The 23,222-nt window shown below is 48.7% G+C and overlaps 1 protein-coding gene across 4 annotated transcripts in view; it reads left to right on the forward strand.

Annotated features, from left to right (window-relative positions):
- The window catches only part of AFAP1L2 (actin filament associated protein 1 like 2), a 65,054-nt gene that overhangs the window by 34,610 nt on the left and 7,222 nt on the right, over positions 1 to 23,222 (forward strand). Inside the window, exons 2-11 of one of the 4 annotated variants that reach the window (XM_054276779.1) lie at positions 4,939 to 5,067; positions 5,582 to 5,659; positions 8,564 to 8,655; positions 12,622 to 12,712; positions 17,439 to 17,522; positions 19,797 to 20,002; positions 20,583 to 20,762; positions 21,307 to 21,396; positions 22,148 to 22,232; positions 22,850 to 22,954. In XM_054276779.1, the coding sequence (XP_054132754.1) occupies positions 4,939 to 5,067; positions 5,582 to 5,659; positions 8,564 to 8,655; positions 12,622 to 12,712; positions 17,439 to 17,522; positions 19,797 to 20,002; positions 20,583 to 20,762; positions 21,307 to 21,396; positions 22,148 to 22,232; positions 22,850 to 22,954 (1,140 nt within the window). The remainder of the gene's footprint in view (positions 1 to 4,938; positions 5,068 to 5,581; positions 5,660 to 8,563; positions 8,656 to 12,621; positions 12,713 to 17,438; positions 17,523 to 19,796; positions 20,003 to 20,582; positions 20,763 to 21,306; positions 21,397 to 22,147; positions 22,233 to 22,849; positions 22,955 to 23,222) is intronic. The other 3 variants (XM_054276780.1, XM_054276781.1, XM_054276782.1) reach the window with 3 other exon arrangements.

The following is a 23,222-nucleotide window of genomic DNA, read 5'->3' on the forward strand; positions in this document are numbered from 1 at the left end:
AGAGCAGAGCTAGAAAGGAACTGCTGTCTGCCAGAGCAGCCCCTGGGGAATCCCAGTGCTGCCAGCCAGGGCTGGGCAGTGGGAAATGGGAGCTGAGAGGCTGCCATGGGGTGTAGTGCAAGGTGGAGGGAGGCTGGGTGTGGGCAGGTACCTCAGGCACTCCTCTGCCCTGGGGCTGGCTTTTTCATGGCTCACAATGCTGTTACCAGTTCTGGAGTTTCCAAGATTTTTGAAGCAGGAATTTTGGCACAGCACAGGCTGCAGGTATTTACTTGGTGCCTGGATGGAGTTGTTTGTCAGCAGCTTAGCCCAGCTCCTTCTAACAGGGAAGGGTGAAGCCAAAAGTACCAAACCCAGACTCTGCTTTGGACAGGAGGGTGGAATATCTCTCAGCGCTTTGGGGGGTTGGAAACACAATCCCCAGGCTGGGATGTGGGAAAGCTAGTTTGTATTCCTGATCTGCTGAAGAGTATGCCCATATCCTTGGACCAATCACTTAGTCTCCCAATGCCTCAGTTTCCTGTTAGCAAATTATACTCCTTATCTTTCACCTCTCATCTCAGCAGAGGAAAGAGTTTGTCCTTTAGGATATATCTCATTACGTTCTTTGTCCGGTGGCTGGGGCCCCTCACCTTGATAAAATAAGTAATTGAATTTAGATTAAAAGGTCTAATACAATCCAGTGGTTACTGAAACACTTGAATGCAAGTTCATTCAGAGCCTCTCTTCCCATTTCCTCATAAGGCCAAGACATGAAGTAATTAGATATAGACATAGGTTGTTATTGTAGCACCATGACAGAGATCAGTGGTTATTGGTAGGAATGGCTTTTATAATCTAGTTTAATGGTCATTTACCTTTCAGTGACCTTGGTGTCAGGCAAAATTGGCAGCTCTTCTGCAAGGAATGTGCTTCCTCAATGAGGGCTTTGCAAGCTGTTTCATTTTTGGCTCTGAGTTCTCATGAGCTGGGATAGACACTGCTGCAATGCAAGAGACTCTCAGTCTGCAAAGAAAGGCACAGGCTCCTGCCAAAAGAAGCCCTTTTCAGTGCTGTCCTGCTGCCACTGAGCTGCTGCTGGAACAGATCAGTGTTCAAAGCATCTCTTTGCTTATTGCCCAGACCAGAGCTGCAGCCTTCAAACTGAGAGAGCCTGTGCTGCTCAGGGGCAGCCCAGGAGCTTCTGTAAAATGGGTTCCATTGTCTTGGAGTAAAAGAAGGGAGAACATATCTCATCACCCAGTTAAGTGCATGCAAGAAGAAGGAGCTGGTATTTCTGCCTATAACCCCCACCCTGAAAGTCCCTATTACATCAGTAGAGATGTGATATTTTTATGTATAAGATGTGATATTTCTATGTATATCAAAGTACCATCCTTTCAGTGATGATCATCCACTCTCTGCAGATGCAAATCACTCAAGTTTTCCATGGACTGTGATGCTCCTGTGCCTCTCTCCATCATGGGTTGAGAAATTCCTGTGGGTTTTATCCAGTTGCTGATGTCTTTTTGCCATGGAGAAGAACATGGCAAGAGCTGAGCTGTGCTTTCTGATGGGACACCAGGTCTGTGGCCACGCTTTTAGGGAACTGGAGCAGGGCATACCCTGGTGCTTCAGGGAACTGGATTCAGTGCAGGTATTCACAGTGACCTTGGCCAAGCCTCTTAATTTTTCTGACAATCTAAACCTTAGAGGTAATCCCCGTTTTCTGTGAAGGGCTGAATTTTTGTAAGATCTGTGAAACTCTTTGTTTGAGGTGGTGCCAGAAATATTGCTGAAGTTACAAAGAAGTGCTGTGAGAGTTGAGAAGAGCAATATAGCAGTGGAAAAAAAGTTTCAGAAAAGCATCTGAGAATGTCTCTGCCTTATGACTTAGGCTTCTGTCTACTTCTGATCTCTCATCCTGCTGCTCACAACCATACCATTTTGGAAATCTGTTCCTTGGATCTGTAACTATTGCCCCGCAGAGCAGGAATCATCTCTTTATGTGCTGTCATTTCTAAACTGCTAAGATAAGGAGAGCAAAGCCATGCAGCTTGGAGGGAGAACCATTTGTTTCAGGCTGCTTTGAAAAACCACCAGCCTGGTTTTGCCATGAGTGTGGTACATCCATACATCACCAGCACAACATGATTGGGCTTCATCTGAGATCAAGCAGTGACTTCCAGCACTCAGAATCCTGAGATGCTTTAATGTACAAGGACTCTCAATTGTTTCTACTGCTGGGACCTGCTGTGATAGTGCTTGCACAGAGGATCTTACAGACCCTATTAGCATTAATTCATTTTACTTCTCACACTCATCAGTTTCCGATAAATATTAGCTTGTTCTCCCTCTGGTAGGAGAGAATGAATGTCAGTGGAGGATTTTTTTTTTTTTTTTTTTGCAGGTATCAGGTTTGGATTGGGAATATCCAACTGAGGCCAGGGAGATACTTGCATAGAAGCAGATGGCTTATATACTGCTTCTTGCAGAAGAAGAACAGAATTAGGCTCTCTTGAGTCCCTGAAGTCTGAATCCATTGAGGTCTGACAGAGTCTTTCCACTGACCTCTATGGCCCCAGGATCACATCCTAAATGAGCTGCTTTGAGTCACTGGAAGCCTGAGTTCAGCTTTGGTGGGCTGGAAAATGTAACCTACTGTATGGGCTCTGCTATTCATCAGGGCTCAGCCCTGTGTCTGTGCTAGCTGTGGATGCCTGGGAGAAGAATAAACTCATTTTCTGCAGTCTGGGGGTGGAAGAGGGAATGGGAATTGTGCCCCCTTCCCTGCAAACCCAGTGTTGTGACATCCACATGGGCAACTGCTTCTGAAGCTTCAGATTGTGGTTAGGTGTCCCTGGTGCTGTTGTTTCTGATACCATCAATGTCACACATCAATGTCCTGTGCAGCTGGCCTGACCAGCAGGACCTGACATCAGTTTGAATTTTCTGAAGTGGGCCACTGAAGCAGATGAGTTTAGCAAGGCTGTGATTTACCATGGAGAGTTCCCTCAAACTTGGGAGAAACAGGGTCCCTGAAGCTTTAGAGAAGCCTGCTGTGAGTAGGTTTGACACCATTCATGGCTTATTGAAATCCAGCAGTGTTATCAGCAAATGCTACCTGCTTCCTCACAGCTTATGGGGAAAAATAAAGCTTCTATTTCTTGAGGTAATTCCTGTTTTCTCTGGGCAAAACAGAAGCTAGCAAAGACCTTTGAGTTAACACAACATGATGCAGGTGTTTTCCATTCCCTGCTGCTCCTAAATCAGACCAGAAGAGAATTAATTTGGTGTTGTAGAGGGTATAGAATGATGTGTGAATAACTACAAGTTGGTTGGTTCCTCTGGAGCTGTTATTGACTGATCTGGAGTAATTTGGCTGTTTTACAGTCAGCCTGGTGAAGATTAATTCAGTTTGAGAGCAGTAGCAAGTTTTTTCAATTAATGGCCAGCAGCATAAACCTTTACAGTGTAATTTATTTATCAATCTTCTGACGTGCATTTACCCCAGGAAGGTTGCCTGGTGGCTAAAGATGGGTGAGTAGGAAGGTGATGGCTTTCTCCTGCCTTTAAAAAAGTGACCTTAAATGCGGTAGCTCTTTAACTAGAACTGCTCAGATGCTTTGTGTTATGAATCCAAAGTGTTAACACTTTTCTGTGGAGTGAGCTGTGACTCACAGGGGTTCCATGGGATCAGCAGTGTGGGGATGCTGTGAGTACAGGGAAGGGAGCATTAATTACCCCTCAGCTCCCTGGTGGAGTGCTCAGGGGTCATTGCAGGGTGGTGGTGGCCCAGCCAAGCTTCACTGCCCATCCCTGTCAGCCCCAGGGAGCCATGGAGTTGGGCAGCAGAGGAGCCTCCAGAGGGGAGGAGCAGTCCCAGCTGGGTTTGGGATGTTTTTCCCACACGCTGTCCCTCCCTCCACATAATAACGCTCTGTTATTTCCTCCTCCTGCCCCTGCTGCTAATTAGCCCACGATGAACTCTGGTGTGAACAAAAGCAAGCAATTAAGAGTCTGTTGCTGCAGCGTGAGCCCTGTCAGGGCAGTGATTTGTTGGTGGCAGGGCTGTGCTGTGCCTCCTCAGGAGGAAAACAAACCCATTAGGCTGGCTGAGCTGGGCAGTGCCTGTCCCACTGCTGGCTCTGGGTGTGCAGGGGTGTCGTGGGTGCAGCAGGGCCTCCTGAGGCTCTGAGAGGTGCTGCTGAGTCTTGTGGCTTCAGCTTCACATGGTGCATTGGGTCTGTGGTTACTGCCCAAGCAAGGTGGCTTGAGAAGTTACTGGGCTGTGATTTATGGATGTGAGGAGGTGGGGATGTTTTTTCCTTTTCTTCTTGGGATACCCACATAAACATTTTCAAATTAATGCAGACAGAGAAATAATAGTGGAATGAAACGTAAAATTGTTGAGTGGTTTGTGCTGGAGGGAACCTTAGAGACCATCTAGTTCCAGCTTCCTTGCCATGGGCAAGGACACCTCCTGCTACACCAGACTGCCAGGGCCCCATCTCTCCCAGATAAGGAGGAGGCTTACAAAGAAGCAAAAATCAGGATTTTTGGTAGGTTCCAAGCCAAATGAGGTTTGAATGATATTTGCCAGGACTCAAAGTGCATGTATCACGACCTTGCAATCTGCTTTAGTGTAATCTCAGCCCCAATGCTCAAAATCTCTTCAGGTTGTCTTTGCTTGAGCAAGAAGTCCTAATGGAAGGAGAACAGGTATTTACATGGGGTTTCACTAATGTGTGAACAGACTAAGGGAAATTGGAGATTTTTTGGTTTGAGACTCACTTTCTTGCCAAGGCTAGAGGCAGAGTTCAAGCTGGAAAATTAAATATGAACTATTCTTGGGCAGAAAAAGCAAAGGATTTTGGAAATCATGGAATTAACATATGTCCTCTTTTGACACACACCAGCCAGCTGCTTTGCCAACAGTTGTCTCTGTTTCTGTTGTAGCTCTCGAGCAGCTGCTCACAGAACTTGAAGATTTTCTGAGGATACTGGACAAGGAGAACTTGAGCAGCACTGCTGTGGTGAAGAAGAGCTTCCTCTCTGACCTTCTGAAAGTCTACACCAAGTCCAGTGGTACAGATGAGGAAAACCAAGGATGGGGTGCTGGGCTGTCATGGGAATTGCTATGGGGCCTGAAGCAACATTTTCCTGGCAGCTGGTGGGAATGGGAGACATGAAAATTAGAAGGAGAAAATGAAACTGAGTTTATTTTTGCAGTGACCTCTAATTGTTTATGTAAAATTACTATAGTTATGTGTCCAGCTTTACAAGCAAAGGATTCCCAAGATTCCTGATCCTTTCTGTTTTCTTTATTAAACCTTAAGTTTATTTAATCCACTTTGTAAGATACACAGGATGTACTGTTTGGCCAAGTTAATGTTTAAGTAGAAATTTTAACTTAACGGAATTTCCTGACCATAAAGCACTTAATTTTTCTGCTTTTTATTATTGCTTGGGGTTTTTCCTGCACGTTGCCTCAACCAAATGTGCTCAGCAGAGACACTTTTTACATCTGCCTTTGTGGAAAAAGTTAGCAGTGTGAAAGCAGCATGTGGGTAAAGAGTTCACTTTTCCCTTTGTTTTGCAGGTGGTGATGAGGAGTATATTTATATGAACAAAGTGACAGTCCATAAACAGCAGGGTGACCAAGAGAAACAAGACAAAGGTAGGGAGCTGAAGATTAATGCTTTCACTGTGTCTCAGGGGATGATGAAGGCACACAAGGTTACAGCCTTGCTCTGGCAGCTCTGAGGGCTGAAGCAGCTGCTGGTTGTGGAAGGGCCATTTTCATAACATTCCCTTGGAAAGAGTGGTCCTTGCCAACACTGTGAGGTTATTCCTGGAAGTAGCACTTTGGAGGTCTTTATTTTGGGATAAAAATGTTGCCTTCTAAGGCTTGAAGCTCCAGTGCCTGAAATATTCAAGGAAGCCTTCATGCTTTCTTTGGCCACAAAGCAAGTCACTTTTTGCATCTTTGAGGCCTTGAAAGTGTATTTCTGGTTTGCTGTGCTGCTCTGCCCTGGCCCAGAGGGCCTGTGCTGTCACAGCCTTGTGAGGTGGGTTTGGGCTCAGCCCTCACCATGTGCAGGGGCAGAGCTCCTTCATCTCCCAGGGATGTGGGAGCTCTGCAGAGTAAAGGCTGAGGAATCAAACCTAGCTGAAATACTCATTTCCAATTTAGTTTTCCCAGGTTTTGGATTTGTAACACGGCAAAGAACATAATTGTCTAAAAATGTTCTTCCTCTTTGAAGTTCACCGTGAAAGGGGCTGCTGATAATTGCATGGAGGGAGAGAATCAGTGACACACATTTTTAAATGCACACCTATTCAGGGGCTGATCCTGCCCCAGAGTTTCCAATGCAGAGGGATGAGACAAGGACTCATCAGAGCAGCCTGCTGCTGATGTGCTGGTCCTGCAATAGTTGGGATTGTCTCACTTCCACAGTTTGTTTTGGTTTTGTTTCTTTGTGGTGGGTTTGGGGTTTTTTTTTTGTTTATTTGGTTTGATTTGTTCTTTAAACTACCTGCAGCCAAACTTGGGCTAACTTCAAATGCCTCTGAAGACAGGATGTCCTCCCAGCTGACACGTGCAGCCCCAGTGTGACCTCCAGACAGGGCGATGCTGTAATGCTCTATAATGGGATCACACAGCCTCCCAGGAGCTGAGCAGCCACAGAAACATCTCTTTATATAAGTTCTCATTTGGGTGGGTAAAGCAAAGCTTGCACTGATCCACCATGCTCAAACACAGGGGAAATTTCAGACAATTTATTTTTAGAGGTGGTTCTTTTGTTTCAGACTTTTCCCTATCAAGGCCATGACCCTGCCCACTCAGCCACTCCCTGTGGGACCTGGCACTTCTCTCTTTCTGTTTTCAACAACTTCCTATTCCAAGTAAAACTGCAGAGTTATTTGGGAATGCCGGAGTCAGTGAGACACAGGTGTGGGGTCTCTGCAGCTGGGTGCAGAGCCCTGGTCCTGCCTCTGTGCCTGGATGGAGAGGTGCCTGCAGGTTCAGGTTGAGTGGGTGGAGGGGGCCCAAGTGCCCACTGGTGTGATATTGATCTTCCAGTGATGACACAAGTCCCTCTGTCCCTTTTATCTACTGCAATTCCATGTCTGTAATGGGACTGGGGACAGACTTCTGTGCCTGAGCTGACAGGATATCTTGTGCTCTGCAGAGCTCCAGCAGCACAGGGTGAAATGCTTTCAAAGCCCATCACCTCCAAAAATCACCCCTCCAAACTTTAAAATACACCGTTTCTGCACAAAAATCTGTTTCCCTGCTCCTCATATCTACTTGCAATTCCAGTGGTAAGGATTTAAGGAGAACAGACACAGCTTTTGAGATGCCTTCCTGTGGCCCAGTAATTGAGTTCCCTGCACTGGGTGATGAAGGCACCATCATTTATGGATCTCATTTACCTGAGAGATGCAGCAAATCTCTACCCAAGTGCACATGGCTCTTCAGTGAGCCAAATGCCATCTCCTCCTGGAAGTCAGCACAAAGGGACAGGATTTTGGGAGTTAAGGACTCCTGGTGTGGCCACAGGGATCCTCTTATCCCAAATGCCAGGTGACATTCACTTTTACAAGGAACAGAGAGCACAGATAAGTAACAGCTAATACAGATGTGAATTTCGGCAGGATTTTGGATGGTTTTTCTTTTTCCTTCCTTCTTCTAAGTCCTCTTCAAGCTACAGCTTTTAGAGAGGCATCTTTATCAGAGGACACCTGCAAAATGTCAATGCTTGTCTAGGGAAAAATATTCCTGCCCTCCCACCCCAGTAAGGGAACAGTGTGTGATTTGTGATGCTGGCCTGTGTGGCTGGAGAAGGAGGGGGTACATCCATCACTGCACTATCTCAGAGGTCATGGGATTGGGCACTCACTGAGGCCACCCAGGAGCTCTGTGGTAGGAGAAGGGGACTGAACACAAGTTTTCTGAGCCTTCAATGTCCCCTCCAGATACTAAATCACTCTGCATCCAGCTGCTTGGAAAAAGTGACTTTCCAGAGGCAGACAGGGATCACCTGGAGCAGTTCTGCTGCCACATGCCACGTGTTTGGCCTGGGCTGCTTCAAGAGCAGCCTTCCCTTGAGCAGTGATCACATAAGCCACTGTGCACTTAGCTGAGCAGCCACCTTTGCAGTTTGCCCTGGGTGCAGGGAGGTGATGGACCAATTTTTTGGGAAAGGTAGCAGAGGAGCACACTCACTGACCTGTCTGCTTGCAGGGATCAGAGCTGGCAAGGACTGAACTGCCATGGGTTTCCAGACACTGTGTGCTGTCTGCCCATGCTGCTTCTCCAGACCCTTTAAAGTCTCAGCACTGGGTCTGGCCTTCACAGTTTTCCCTCCAGAAGGAAAAAGATGCCCTAAAACCAGAGGCCAGCTGGGTCCCCCAGTGCCATGTTTCTGGCCATGGCCTGAATTGCCATGGTGGCCCTGCAGCCCTGCCTGTCATTGTCACTGTGCTCCCACTGGAATGGCATCCTGCTGCTCTAGGGTAGCAGGTGCTCTGCTGGGAGAGGCTACATGCAATCTGTGTCATTGTTTCTGCCTTGCAGTGCTGGATCAGAAGAACTCCCTGACCAATGGAGACTCAGGACTGCATCTGTCACCTCCTCAGAAGAGCCTGCCAGACCTCCCCCCTCCAAAGGTAAATCCCTCACACCCTTTGCTTTTCCCTGCCTCCCCCTGGGGCTCTGAGCCCCTTGAGACTTTGCTGTTGTCAGGTCCAGTGCAGCATGGCTGGGTGGAAACACCTCTGCCTGTGTATGATGGTGATGCAAAGAGTCCTGGTGAGTTTTATTTTAAAAATAATTACAAAATATTGAGCGAGGCATTTCCAGCTGCATGTTTCATGTTTACAAAAACTGTGGGTCAATGTGTGGTTGGTGCAGCTCCCGGGCTGGCTGGACACTCAGGAGCCCCTGTGGTACCCAAATCTTGTGCACAGGTGGAGCAGGCAGCTCTGGGAGCTCCCCATGAGTGCAAACTGGGCTGTGCTCCCTGCCAGGGAGACCCACAACCATTGCATGGGCTCGAGGAAGGAGAAATGAGGTTTTCAAAGAAGCAGAGGTGGTGATGACTCTCAGCTGCTGCTTTGGAAATCTCTCCTGGGCTGTAAATCAGCTGTGCCTGGGCTGCTGACATGATCTTAGAAAAGCCAGGAACCCCTCAGCTGCAGGAAGATCCCTGGACATTACCAGGACCTCCCTTTCTGCCAGAGCCTTTCTCAGCTTGGGCATTGCCAGAGGTTTGGCAACACCTGGTGCTGTCTGCAATGGGTGCTGGGGCTGTTGTGGTTGTGCAGCCCACAGGTCTGTGAGGAGGAGCTGCTGGCTCTGTGGGTTTCTCTGCAGGGCAGCTAAATCCCATTGTCAGTTGAACCCCATTGTCTCTGTGCCAGGAGCCAGCCCAGCTGTGCCAGACTCAGGTCATGCTCCAGCCCCTGATGTTGCTGTTCAGCAGTTGGTGCAATGTGGGAATTGCTGTGAGCTGGGATTTCAGGATGTGAAGGGGAAGGAGGGCACGGAGCAGGCATGGGGAGGAGGAGGAGGAGGCATGGAGGAGGATGGGGTGGTGCCTCCACCAGCCACGAAGGAGGATCTGTTCTTTTCCCAGGAAGGAGGATGCAGGGTGAGACCCCAGGACTTTGGCCCAGGGATCTGTGTGGCTCAGCTGGAGTTAGCTGGAGGAGCTGCAACAACAAGGGCTAGGATGGGGTGCAGCTAGGATGCAGTGTGATTGCCTTGGGAGCTGCTCCAGCCCCAGAGGGCTCTGCCCATGCAGATGGCTGGGGCTGGAGGGCCTGGGAGCAGTGGCCAGAGCAGGAACCTCTGTTTAGCTCTGTATTTCATGGTGGGCAGGAGGTGGAATGAAGGCACCAGTGGGGAAGCAGCAGCCAGGTGTCCCCAAGGCATTTCTCTTGAGCTTGGTGCAGCCCAGCTTTCTGACTGGGCAATCAGGGAGTTAAACCAGGGATTTAAAAATTCCCCCCCAAAATAAGGGAATTTTAAAAAAAAATAGTCTCAGATTTCAGCTGAGAAGGGCACCTGTCCTCTCCCAGACCTGTGCTGGGAATTTCCTTCTCCCAGCTGCTTGCCACTGGAATTAACCTCCCTTGGATGCAGCAGCCAGGTACCTCCTCACTGTGAGCATCTGAGTGTCAGTGAGCTTTGGCAGCAAAGATATCTGAGTGTCCTTCAGGGAACAGAGCTGGGGAGAGCTTTAATGACTGGAAATTGCTGTTAGGAGGAAATGGATCTTCCCTTGGATTTGCAGCTCCCAGGGCAGGCAGGAGCCACAGCCAGCTGGGCAGTGGAGGGTGAATACAACTCCTTGCACAGAAACTGAGAGGTTAGGAGAGGAATTCAGATTTTATCTGTTTTTGCTCTGCAGATTTTTCTGTGGTTTGGTGGCACTCAGGCATCCTGTGGTGTTGCTCTACACTTGCCTTTTGAGGCATGGAAGAAATATGGTGATAAAGCTCTGAACAGCCAATTGTCCCTGGCAGCCACTGGGCAACCCAACAGGGATGGCCCACCTGGATCTCACTAATTCCTTTGAATTTGTCTCAAAACAACCTTTAAACCATGAGTTCTGCAGGCCTTGCTGACCTCTCCTGGAGCTCTGCCTGTTCCTGCAGGCATCCATCCCCAGGGAAGGTCCTGTGGTAGGGATGCAAACAGCCAGGGTGGTGATATTTGCATGCTCATTGGGCCATAATGCAGCAGGCAAATGTTCTGCAAGGGCCAGTGTGGGTAAATAATTAAATTTATAGCCTTTGACTGAAGTTAGAGAGTAAACCACACCCCTAGGGAAAGAGGAGGCAAAACAAATACCTTCTGGTCAACCAAGGTGCACCCTGAGGAAACCTCATTGTCTGTAGGAAACCAAACAGAGCAGCCCCTTCCCTGGCAGTTGTGGGATGGCGTTAAAAAAACCCACAGCATTTCTTTGTGTAGGCAATTTCTTTATGGTCACAGCACAAAGGGAGCTGGCTGCACAGGAGGCCACCACAGATGGCAATTACAGACACATTTCCTAGCCAGGGAAGGGATTAGGTAAAGCCATGGAGTGCCTGGGTTTGTTTTTGTTTCTTTACTGCAACACATTAGGACAAGAAGTTCCTAAACCTTTTAAGTGTTTGGAGGGCAAGTGTTTTCCAGCAGTGCTCTACGTGCCTCTGGAAGGAAAGTTCAGGCTGCTCACAGCATCTGGCAGACCCACATGAGGAATTTTAACCCTGGGGAAGTTTGGGAGGTTGGCAGAGCCACAGGCAGCTCGTCCAAGTGGGAGCAGACGTGTGGCTTTGGTGTGGCCAGGGTTCCTCACTCCCACAGCCCAACAGCTTCCCTTTGTGGGCAGCTGTTGGCCAGAAAATCTCTTCCTTCAAAGCCTCCTTTCTGCTTCTCAGCACCAGAAGCTGCTGGTGGGAACATCCAGGGCAGGATGGGCAGCTTTGCACCTGCATTTGATGATGCTGGCATAACCTGCAGATGGGCTGGTCCTGCAGTGCTGGTGCACAGCTTGCCCCTCTTCCACAGGGGCAAATTGTGGGCTGGCAGAATTCATGATTTGTGACTTTCAACACTGCTGTCTCTGCAAAGAGACCTGCCCCTCCTCCTGGGGGGAGTGGGGTTTAACCCTGGGCATCCTGGCAGGGTTTGCACAGCCTCAGTCGGAGCAGCTGAAGCATGGCAGGACAGAGCATCCTGCTGTCAGCTGGCTAAGGGTGGTTAAACCTCAGTGAGAAGCAGGGACACCTCACTGGGGAACAGGGAATGCTACTGTCAGGTCAGGGTGGGAGATGGGATGCCAGCTATTTGGGAAGAACAAAAGCTCTGTGCTCTGATCTGTTCATGCTGCTGCTCTGCTGTCTCATGTCCAACATCTCTGTGAATCACCTGAAAAGTAAAAAGTTTGTTTCTTCACTTTTTTCCCCCTCATGTACTGATATTTCTAAAGGATCAAGGCATGTTTTTCCTGCCAGCCCTTGCTTGTCCTTAGGGAGGGTTTTGGCAGGCGCCACAGGGATTTTCCAGCACTTGGACTCTTTTCAAAGGCTTATTTTCCATTGGTGTTGTTTATCCATTTCCTTCATTTTTTGTTAAGAGCACAATTAAAGATTCCCAATATAGTTCCTAAGGCAGAGAGTTTTTGTTGTTAGTTTCTATCAGTCAGGGACTTGGAGACACAACCAGAACTGCTCAGGTTGTGTTTTCAGTGTAAAGCCAGGGTTGCACCAATTGTCCTCCCTTCTGGTTCCCTGATAAGATAACCCATATCTTATAACCCATAGCACAGAGGGCCATCCCCTGGTACCATGGGCAGCTTAGGGGGGGTCAGTGCAGCAGGCAGAAATCTCAGTTCAGGGTAAGGCTGATGGTTGCAATTGCTGCTATGAGTTGATCTTCCCAAGCAACATGAAAGAAAATAACATTTATGATGCAATTATGCAATAATTTCAATTTATATTTGACCTAACTCTACCACATCTAAAAGATTTCATCCACTGGGGTGCACTTGAGTGCTAAAAAAAGGGGGGAAGGATGTCCCATTGTTTTGGTGGATCTGGTTTTATCTTAAATCATGTTTGTTTTATGTGTTTATTTTGCAGATTCTCGAAACAAAACAACCAGCAGTCCCCAAGATTGAATCCCCAGAGGGGTATTACGAGGAGGCTGAGCCCTATGACATCTCTGTAAATGGTATATCCCAGCTAACCCTTGGGAGGGGGTTTGTGGGGGAGATGGAGGACTTGAGACTCATGAGAATCAGTAAATGAAAGCACAGATATTTCGTACAGCTTTTGGGACAAATTTGTTTTCTGCTCATCACACTTGATATTACAGACCTAATGCTAGCTGGAAAGCAAAGACTTCTGAATTGCTCCAATTTTTAACTTTCCTGTAGAAGTTAGCAATATGCTTGGGTCAATGTATTGTCGGTGTAAAATGTTAGAAACCATTGTGGGTCCTCTTTGTCTTGGTGGTTTTCTGGCAGATAGGCTGCAGCCAAACACAAATTTCATATATTGTCAGCGTAAAATGTTAGAAACCATTGTGGGTCCTCTTTGTTTTGGTGGTTTTCTGGCAGATAGGCTGCAGCCAAACACAAGTTTGTATTCAGGACTGAGTGGTGAAGCTGTGGTGGCTTGCATTCGTGTCCTAGTGCTCTAATTGTCCCCTTGGGGCTCAAAATCCATGGCTCTGCTGCTCTGTCAGGAGTGATAACCATTTTTATAATTGGCTCTTTATTCAGCTCTGTCTCTTGGGGCAGTTTAGCCATCTGTAGACTTGGTTAGAGAGCCACACTTGGTGTGAGGGGAGAGCGTGTGGGTTCCATGCTCACACCCTCAGTGCCTGGGACAGCACCCCAGCCATGTCCTGGAGTAGGGCCACCCTTGCCTGTCCCCTGTCACCCCTCTGGGAGGAGCTGCTGCATGCTCAGCTCCCACATTCTCACTTTTTGCACTGTGTTCCTGCATCCTTTTGTTGGACGCCCTTCACTGAGGTTGCCTTCCTGTGATCTGATAGCAGAGCTGATCTTGTCATCGCTTTCTAATCCATTTAAGCCCACATGAGACAGATCCTATCACCCCTCTGCAGGAGCAGATCTCTGCTCATCAGCCTTGGCTGCAGCACAGTGTGTGGCATGGGCACAGCTGAGTGGCAAGAGTCAGGGCAAGCAAAGGGGGTTAAGGGTGACAGATTTGAATCTAAAGCCTTGGCTGTTGGATCTGTTAATCTGAAATTAACACCTTATACAATGTTTCTAGCTCTGCTTTGCTGAAGCCAGTGAATGGAATCCACACCCTATAACTCATAAACCAGCCCGTGGTTTATTTGAAAATTTGAGTTAGTCACACCTAAGTGATCCAGTCTGCCTGTAAGCACTCACACCTTCCTGAAAAATCAGTGGAAAATCAGAAACTGCCTCTCACAATATGCAGGGGAAAAAATTAGATGACTTTGCTACAGCACAGGAAGGACATGGACCTGCTAGAGTGGATCCAGGGGAGGGCACCAAAATTGCCAGAGAGAAGGAACACCTCTCCTGTGGGGAAAGGCTGAGAGAGTTGTGGTTGATCAGTCTGGAGAAGTCTCTAGGGACAAGAGCTGATAAGGGAGCTGATAAGAAACACGGGGACAAACTTTTTCATAGGGCACATAGTGACAGACACAGATCAAAGGGGGCTCATAGCCTACCTAAAAACTAACAAGCTTCAACCTTTTTATTGAAATTGAGCCACCCTGCAACCAGAAATTGAAAAATTATGATGTCCAATGCACAGCAGACAGAACCAAGCAGTAAAGTGCTTCTGGGTTGAACACACATAGGAAGCGCATTGGATGTGCTGGATGGCACATGGAGTGGGGCTTTCTGAAGTTTGGGTGAGCTTTGAGTCATCCAGGGCAGGGGCCTTCTATGCAAATAATTCATATTCAGGCACAAATCTAGTTTAACAGATAGTACAGAATAATAAAACTTTAGTGAAAAGTAGCATAAACTTAAATATTGCCTGACATTCCCAGCTTCATCTGGGAGAAGCTGGGTCCCCTCCAGCCCCAGTGTGAACTACTGGGCTTTGAAGCTCTGTGTCAGTGAGCAGGAAGATGAGATGGTGCCCAGCTCAGAAGGGAAGAGATTAAGGCTCATTGAGGCCAGGGTGAGAGGTGCTGTTCAGTGCAGAGGAGAGGCCCCCCAGCTCTGCCCTGTGTTTGCTGGAAGGCTCTGGGTCCTGTGGCTGAGGTGAGGGCTGTGATGCCCTGAGAGTGAAGCCCTGCTGCAGCTGGGGCAGCCCAGGGTGCTGCAGCCTCATCCCCATGCCTGCAATGTGAGATAAAGGAGATTTCTTTCCCCTCTGCTGCACATGGGGAAAGTGGATAAATTGTTGAGAGCCATGGCATAAAAAGGCACATGCTGGATTAGCTGGAGTACAGCCATGGATCCATGTGCTTGTGTTATCCAGGCAGCTCCAGAACTCGCCCTCAGATTAGAGACTTGGCTGGCAGGAATGGTCAGTGCACACCCAGCTCCCACCTCTGCTTTTCCTTAGTAACCTGCTGCTCTGAGATGCAAATACACCCACCACCCACCGAAATCTAGGTCAGTCAGATGCCCAAGGAAATGAGAGATGAGAGCTCTGCAAAAAGAGAAAAGCACAAATGATGGGAGTACTGTCCAGGGGAGGCAGCTCTGGGAGGCTCTCTGTGGCACCAGTAGGCTCTGTGTTTTCCTGAGCACTGTCACAGCTGCAGGTGGGGACAGGAGCCTGTGAAAGCAGCAGAGATGGGGCAGAGGATGCCAGTGATTCCTCAGCACTGAGGAGTGTGGTGCCTTTGCATCCTGTGATTGCTCAGCCACTGCAGACCCGACCACATCCCTTCTACACAAACCTCCTGGTGTGCTACAGGGTCTGCTTTGTATGAGGAGGAAGGAAGGAAGCATGGTGAGAATCTCTCATGTGCTCTTTGGCAACCTCACCTTGGAGGTGGTTCCTGGGGGCTGAGCCAGCAGGAGAAGCAGGGAGAGGTGTGGAGCAGCAGGTACATGGCAGGAGAGGCTGTGGGGGCTCAGGAGAAGGTGAAGTGTGCTGTGCTGTGCAGAGGGAAGCTGGGCAGTGATGCTGGTGCCCTGCTTTGCCTCAAGAGATCAGGCTGCAGCATGAAGGCAATCCTGCAGGTCCCTGTCCTGCTCTTTGTTTCAACAAGCACAAGCTCTCCCATCCCATCCCATCCCATCCCATCCCATCCCATCCCATCCCATCCCATCCCTCCCCCTGCCCCACCCTGTGCCCTATCAGGTGTCAGTGGTATTTGTACCTGTCCCACACAGTGGTGCTCACTGCTAGCAGATGATCTGCGACCTTGGTGTGACTGCTGTTGCTCAAGGGCAGTGTGGACATACCTGGATTTGCCCTGGCCAGAGATGCCAAAGCCTGGCCCCAGATACCCCCCAGCCCTCTATGCCTTTCCCCACAAGCTGGATAGGGAGGGGTGGCAGTCCAGGAAGCTGCTGCTGGTTTTCCACAGAATCACAGAATGACCTGGGTATGAATGGACTTTAAAAAGCATCTCATTCCACCCCCGCTGCCATGTACAGGAGCACCTTTCACAGGACCAGCTGCTCAGAGCTGCAGCCAGCCTTGCCTTGAGCACTTCCAGGGCTGGGGCATCCACAGCCCCTCTGAGCAACCTGTGCCAGCTCCTCATCATGTTTGCAGTCAAGAATTTTTTCCTGAACTCCAAGCTAGACCTAGACTCTCTCAGTTTGGATCCATTTACCCATGTCCTGTTGCTGTAAGCTCTTGTGAGAAGTTCCCCTGTGACGGTGTTCACAGGGGTCCAAGGTTGAAGGAAGAGATGAGGATCTGACTCCATGTTTCAGAAGGCTGATTTATTATTTTATGATATATATTATATTAAAACGATACTAAAAGAATAGAAGAAAGGATTTCATCAGAAGGCTAGCTAAGAATAGCAAAAGAAATGAATGATAACAAAGGCTTGTGTCTCAGACAGAGAGTCTGAGCCAGCAGACTGTGATTGGCCATTAATTAGAAACAACCACATGAGACCAATCACAGATGCACCTGTTGCATTCCACAACAGCAGATAATCATTGTTTACATTTTGTTCCTGAGGCCTTTCAGCTTCTCAGGAGGAAAAATCCTAAGGAAAGGATTTTCCATAAACGATGTCTACGACATCCCTCTGTGGTACTTTTTGTCAGTATTACAGCGTGAGCCTTGGAAGACACCCATGTGTCCCCAAACAAATGGGCGTAGTGAAGTCAGACCAAAATAGGAACACGACTAAAATAAGTGGGTGCACTGCCAAGAAAGGACATCAAAGCAAGCCTCCAGATGGGCTGAGGAGATAGAGCTTTGGTGCACCATCAGAGGTGGGACTGTGAGACACTGCAGCAAACCGGGGGTGGATTAATTAAAGAAAAGCAAGCAGGCGACTCCGCTGGGTCTCGGGGTCCATCTTTCATCAGCAGCACTCCCACCCCTCCGCTGGGGATGCTCTGCCTTTCATTTTCCAGCTCCAGCAGAGGCTGCTGCTTCCCTTCCCTCTTGGGCTGAAATGTGTTAAAGCCTTATCAGCAGCCTTTGCATAATTGGAGGGTGCGATAAGGAGTGAAACCGGGAGAGGAGCAGCCCCGTGGCTGCCAACTGAGCAATCATTGTTCTGGCTGAAACAGCTCATCAGCCCTGGCTGCTCTTAATTGCGATGGTGACGATTCTGTTTTAAAGGGAATTGTCTTGTTTGAGGGGACGGGTTGAAAACGCTGTCCCTTTATGAAATCTCAGCGTGCAGGGATGGGACAGCCTCACTGGCCGAGGGGATTGCTGCCGTTGTTCTCTGCATTTGCTTATCTGTGGCTTTCTCTCTTTGTCTCCCTTTCTCTTTCTTTTTGACTGTGCAGGTCTTTTTGGTAGGCTTGCTGCGGCTGGACCCAGGCCAGGGTTGCAGGTTACTGAGGGCGTTATTTATGCCACAATAACTATGGGTATGGCATGCTTTCCAAACCTGAAGTGCCTTTTTTAAACAACAACAACAAAACAAACAACCCAAAAATACCCCCCAAAAGCTCAGTTTTAGCAAAGATTATCAGGTATCTCCCCCTGGATTTGCCTGTTACATGCATGGAGGATAACCACCTCTCGCTGCTTTGCACAATGCATTATTTTTGTGGCTTTCCCTGTGCTCAGGATGACAGTGAAGACAACTTCCCTAGCCTTTATCCCACTTTATTCTGGTTCTGTCACTGGTGTGGAGCTGATAATGTGTGGTAATGCTGGCTGTATTGACAAGTAGCTGTTTGGTGAAGGATTGAAGGTGCTCCACTTAGGCAGAGTGGGAGTATAAGATGGTCTGAGCTTCCTGCATCATGGCATTGATTTAGCTCCCTGGGAGCTCATGGGAAGACCCACAGGAAAGCAGAGGTGGCTTTAGATAAAGACATCCAGGATTGTGGCTGCCACCGGTGCCTGAGCTGAACAATTTGGGACTGTGAGCCTTAGTAGTGACCACAGGGTTGTCACAAGCCGCCAGGCAAGGCTTGTCCCCATTTGCCAGGTGCACAGCCTGGTAAATGCCTGTCCTTCATGAGGCTGTAGCAGTGTCACCAGGGCAGCAGCTCTTCAAGCAGGGAAGAGCTCATCTCATGAGGAACCACACTTGGGGTTGTGGTTGATGCACAGAAGAGCATCCAGGGCTTCTCAGGAGTAAGGTGGCAGCCTGAGACCTGCTCCTTAGGTGGGGGCACCAGAGACTTCCAAAAGAGGCCAGAGGGCCCATGTGGAAAAGGAGGGAATTTTGGAAGATGAGGTTCCCTTAGGCATCCTTGCTGCTGCCTATGGAAGGGTCTTGTAGCAGTGCAGAGGTTCAGCTCCTTGGTGTCTGTACGTGAGAAACACCTTCACTGTTACTCCATGTGAATTTCTGCCTGAGGACAAGGTCTGCATAGTGGGAATGCACTGAGGATTCCCATAAAAGTTTTCTCATAAAAGATGGACAGTTTGATACATTGAGGGCATGGAGATGTGCTTCATTAAGAGACTTTGAAAGGGAGTATTTGCTTTTTAAAAAGTTTATTTAATTGGTGAAGTTTTGATTACTTGAGGGAGGTTGTAGAGTGAAATTTCACTGGGGGTAAGAGTGTAGCTTTGTTACTGCATCTCAGTTAGTTTTATTTAAAGAACAAATAAACCCAACTGAAACGTTCTTCAGTGAAGCTCCTAATGCCTTTTTCTTTCTCTTTTCTGGCTGCTTTTCTTCTTTTCATTTGCACCAATCTGATGCTGTTATTTTTATGTAGATAGTAAGATTTGGTGAGAATCCAAATTAGATTTAATTCCAGTGAGAGAAAGTTAACACTATTCCTCCATGCTATTTGATAGGACAAGAACGCAAACCCTACACGAATGGTGCCCCACCCAATGTTACCATATTACTCTGTGAGCTTATGTTGTGACTTAGGGCTCTAAATGCCAGCACAGCTTTGCAAATTCCTCTGCACTCAGGGAGAACATTTTCAATGTTTTTGATGAGCCTGGTACCAGTGATCAACTGAAAACTCCAAAATTCTGCAATGCTTTAGAGCTGGGTATTGAAAATTCCAACTCATCCCAGTAACATAGCAATCCATTTAAGAATGGACGTAAAAAATGTTGTTACTGCTCCTCACATTTGCCACTTATGACTAATTTTTGGTGCTGCAACAGTGTGTTACTTCAAAGCTCCTTGCTGTCCCTTAAAAGCTGAGTAGAGAGAGAGGGACGTGTTAGACCAGGGGGAAAGTGAATGATATCTGAAATAGAATAGATCATTGCTTGCTGCATGGCCTTGCAAATACCATTTTTACTTCTGGCATTTAGAGGACAAGGGCTGGTTGTAGCTTGCTGTTGTTGCCTTAAAAATTGTGTGTGTTTGGCTTGAAATGGAATGTAGTAAAAGCATCTTTGGGGGGGAAGCAGCAAACATCAGGAAATGTCTACGGGAATGTTCTCAGATTTGTGGTCAACCAAGAAGTGTCTTTTGAGTGTTTGCTAACAGAGGCTATTAGGCACAAAATACTACAATGAGATCCATACTGGGCTAAAAAGAAAAAAGGATCCGTGAGGGTAATTTTCTTATTAATTATCCTCCTGTAGGAGGAGAGCCTCAAAAGACACATCCCTGCACTGGAAGCTTGTGCATGTGTGAGCATGGCTGAGGGAAGCATTTGACTCAGAGTTATTCTAAAAATGGATTTAATGACAGAGCTTTGCTTTTGTTGTAGAAGACGGTGAAGCTGTTAGTAGTTCCTACGAATCTTATGATGAGGAAGAGAGCAGCAAAGGCAAGTCAGCAACCCATCAGTGGCCATCCCCAGAGGCCACCATCGAGCTGATGAAGGACGCCCGCATCTGTGCCTTCCTGTGGAGAAAGAAGTGGCTGGGACAGTGGGCAAAGCAGCTGTGTGTTATCAAGGACACCAGGCTGCTGGTGAGCAGATCCTCTCCTCTTTGTCTAAAACAATCTGTTTGTCTAAAACAATTCTGGTCACTGCTCAGGAAGACAGTGACACCTCAGACCATGTTAAATGAGCTGGCAAAAAACTAAGTACCCCTAGAAGCTTCAAAAGCCATGTCCTGGAGATTTGGGGATCTTGTTCCTTTTTTAGAAGGAACGTGGGCATGGGATTGCTGAAGGGGGCACAAGAACATATTTGTGACCAAAATCACAATGCCCCAAAATGTCTAGGGATACTTTTTGGGCAAACTTTTTGAGGTGGTTGAGCAGAAGGGGTTCTTACTGCGGAGGCTAACCACATACTTGATCCTGTGTCAGTAGAAGGTATTTCAGACCATGTGTGCATGCAGTCAGGTGTGTGTGTACCTGCACATCAGGGATCTCCAGGGTGTAGTCTGTGCAGACCTGTTAGAACTGTAGGACTTTGCTGTGTTCAGTGCAGTCAATGCACGTGGCTGCACGACTTCATGCATCACTTGCGGGGCTGAGTTCCTGCCAGGGAGCAGGAAGGTTCCTCCCCTGCCTCTCACCCACTCCTGCCTTCCTTCCCCAGTGCTACAAGAGCTCCAAGGACCACAACCCCCAGCTGGATGTGAATTTGCTGGGCTGCACAGTCATTCACAAGGAAAAGCAAGTGAGGAAGAAGGAGCACAAGCTGAAGATCATCCCCACGAACGCTGATGTCATCGTGCTGGGGCTGCAGAGCAAGGACCAGGCAGAGCAGTGGCTCAGGGTCAGTGACACCTCCAGGATTTGTCCCACTGGTGCTCCCTTGCTTTGCTGGGAGACCAGATCTTATCTCAGCCCTGTCCTTGCGTGCTCTGGCTCCCTTCCTCTCTGCAAGCCTTTATACAAATATACCACTTCATTTTCATGTCCTGGGACAGATTCTTCCTGCACTCCCTGCTGCCTTCAGTGTACTGGAGGCCACGTGGGGACCTCCCAGCCCAGCTGCTGTGGTGGGGGAGATGTCTGGGCTGAGGGCAGGGGTAGATGTAGCCCTTCCCATGGGACAGCAGCAGGAGGAGGAGCCTCCTGGAGCCCAGGAGGGGCTGTGAGACGCCAGGGCTGCCTTTGCTGGCAGCCTCTCCCAGTGACTTGGATCCAGTAATTGCTGCTGGATGCCTGATGCAGCTCCAGGACAGTCCCCAGGGTCACAGGGACAGCAAACCATGGCTCTCCCAGGCTGATGTGGTTTTGCCTGTCCTAGCTGGGGGGGATGAATTGATCCTGTTACTGCAGCTCTCTCACAGGCTTTGACCTCCCCTTCTGCACAGGTAATCCAGGAGACCAGTGGTTTGCTCTGTGAAGGAGGCAGTGAAGGAAACCAGTACATCCCAGACTCGCAGCGTCTCAGCTACCCAAAGGTACCTCTTGTCTCCACAGACAGAAGTGGCACTTGGGCTTTCAGCCCTGTTCCTTCAATAGATAGTAGTGTAGATGCCTTAATTTTAAGTAAGCAAAGACTGAGGGTAACCAGACCCCTGTGCTGCTGAAAAGGAGCATTCTTGGAACTATCTTAATTTTCCTTTGCATCTTAATTTTGTTGCCATATCTTCCCTCCCAGACTAACTCAGCATTTGGCTTCTCACTGTCTAGGGCAGTAGCTGCTATCTCATCCAGTGGAATGGTTGTGTTCTCCAAGAGCTTTGGGAGGGACACAGACCCTTGGATGCCAGGGCTTGGGCCATCTCTAGTCCAGGTTTAGGTGACACTCCCCTGGGAGCAGCTTGTTCCAAAACAGTGGGAGGACAAAGAGACTTTCCTAAGTCTCTGGTGGGCACCCAAATTGACCTGTTTGGGCACCTGTCTGTTTTCTCTGCCCATGCCCCCTGTAGGGACTGTCACCAGCCAGGCTGCAGGGTGCCATGGGGTGGCACCAGTGGTGCCACTGTGTCTCCTCAGAGGTGAGCCCAGCTGGGGTGGGGTGTGTTCAGGAGCAATGGGAAGGGCACAGTGTGAGTGAGCTGCCTGGGGATGGCCAAGTGAAAGCATCTGCTACAGAGAGAGTGGGAACTCATAACATGGGAGAAGGGGAAAAAGGTCCTTGTAGCACCTTCTGGCTGGAAGAATGGGTCACGTGCATCTGTGGAGCCTGTGCCTGGTGCTTGTTGACAGGTGGAGGTGTCTGAGAGATACTCTGCAGCCTCCGAGAGCGGGAGCAGCACCGACGGCCACGCGGAGACAGCTGAGACAAAAGATGGTAAAACCTTGCCCTGGGAATGACAGGGACAATGGGCCCTTACCCTTCTGTGACTCCTGCCACGGCCACCTCAAACACACCTGGTTAAAGCTGTGTGTGCATTCATTGCCTGGGAATTTGATATTCTTGCCAGGATTACCTGTTGGTTCCACAGGCTTATTCACACACTGGCTGATGTGCTCAGTAGGAGAAAGTTGACGAGGTTCTTTGGACATAAACTTTCCCCCTCCCACCTTGTGTCCTTGTTTTAGAGAGGAAAAGACTTGAATACAGTAAATGTTAATGGGTAATGGCTCTTAATTAAATTGTTTGTGGTATAGGAAAGTGAAAGGAGGTTGGTAAATGCCCAGCAAGAGCTGTGCAGGCACCTCCCAGTGCTCCTGCAGTGACTGGCCTTTGGTCAGAGCCACCCCACATGTAAAGCAACACAGATTAGCATCTTCACAGATCCGCAACTGATCTTACTGGTGCCATCCTCCTCCTGAACTCCCTGGGCTTTGGACTTTTCCAGCTTGTCCCTGAGTCACAGGTTTGCTCTCTGCAAGGGATGTGTGTGAGGTGGGACAGCAGGCTGGGAGCTGGGAAAGCCACACATGTGTCTTTTTCATTTCTGGTAGTTAAGAAGAAGGGCACAACTGGCCTGAAACTGAGCAACCTGATGAACCTCGGGAGGAAGAAGTCCAGCTCCCTGGATAGCCCAGAGAGATCCCTGGAGACTTCAAGTGAGTGGCAGCAGGAGTCCCTCTGCAGGGATTTGCCTCAGGGCAGGATGAGCACCAGGCATCATCCTCCCCAAAAGGGCCTGTGCCAGGTGGTCCTGCCAGTAAATCCATGCAGATTGTGGTGATGTGACTCTCAGGGTGACCCAAGAGGAAGGGTGGGTAATACCAGACATGCACACACTGGGCATTTGTGCTGCCAGGGTGTGGGAGCCTGCAGGGAGAGTTGAGAGGATCAGCTTTATTTACCACCTGGGACCAACTTTGTCCA

The sequence above is a fragment of the Melozone crissalis genome, unplaced genomic scaffold, assembly GCF_028551555.1.
Source record: "Melozone crissalis strain CALT ecotype California unplaced genomic scaffold, PUWL_Pcris_2 ptg000019l_1, whole genome shotgun sequence".
Taxonomy (NCBI): Eukaryota; Metazoa; Chordata; class Aves; order Passeriformes; family Passerellidae; genus Melozone; species Melozone crissalis.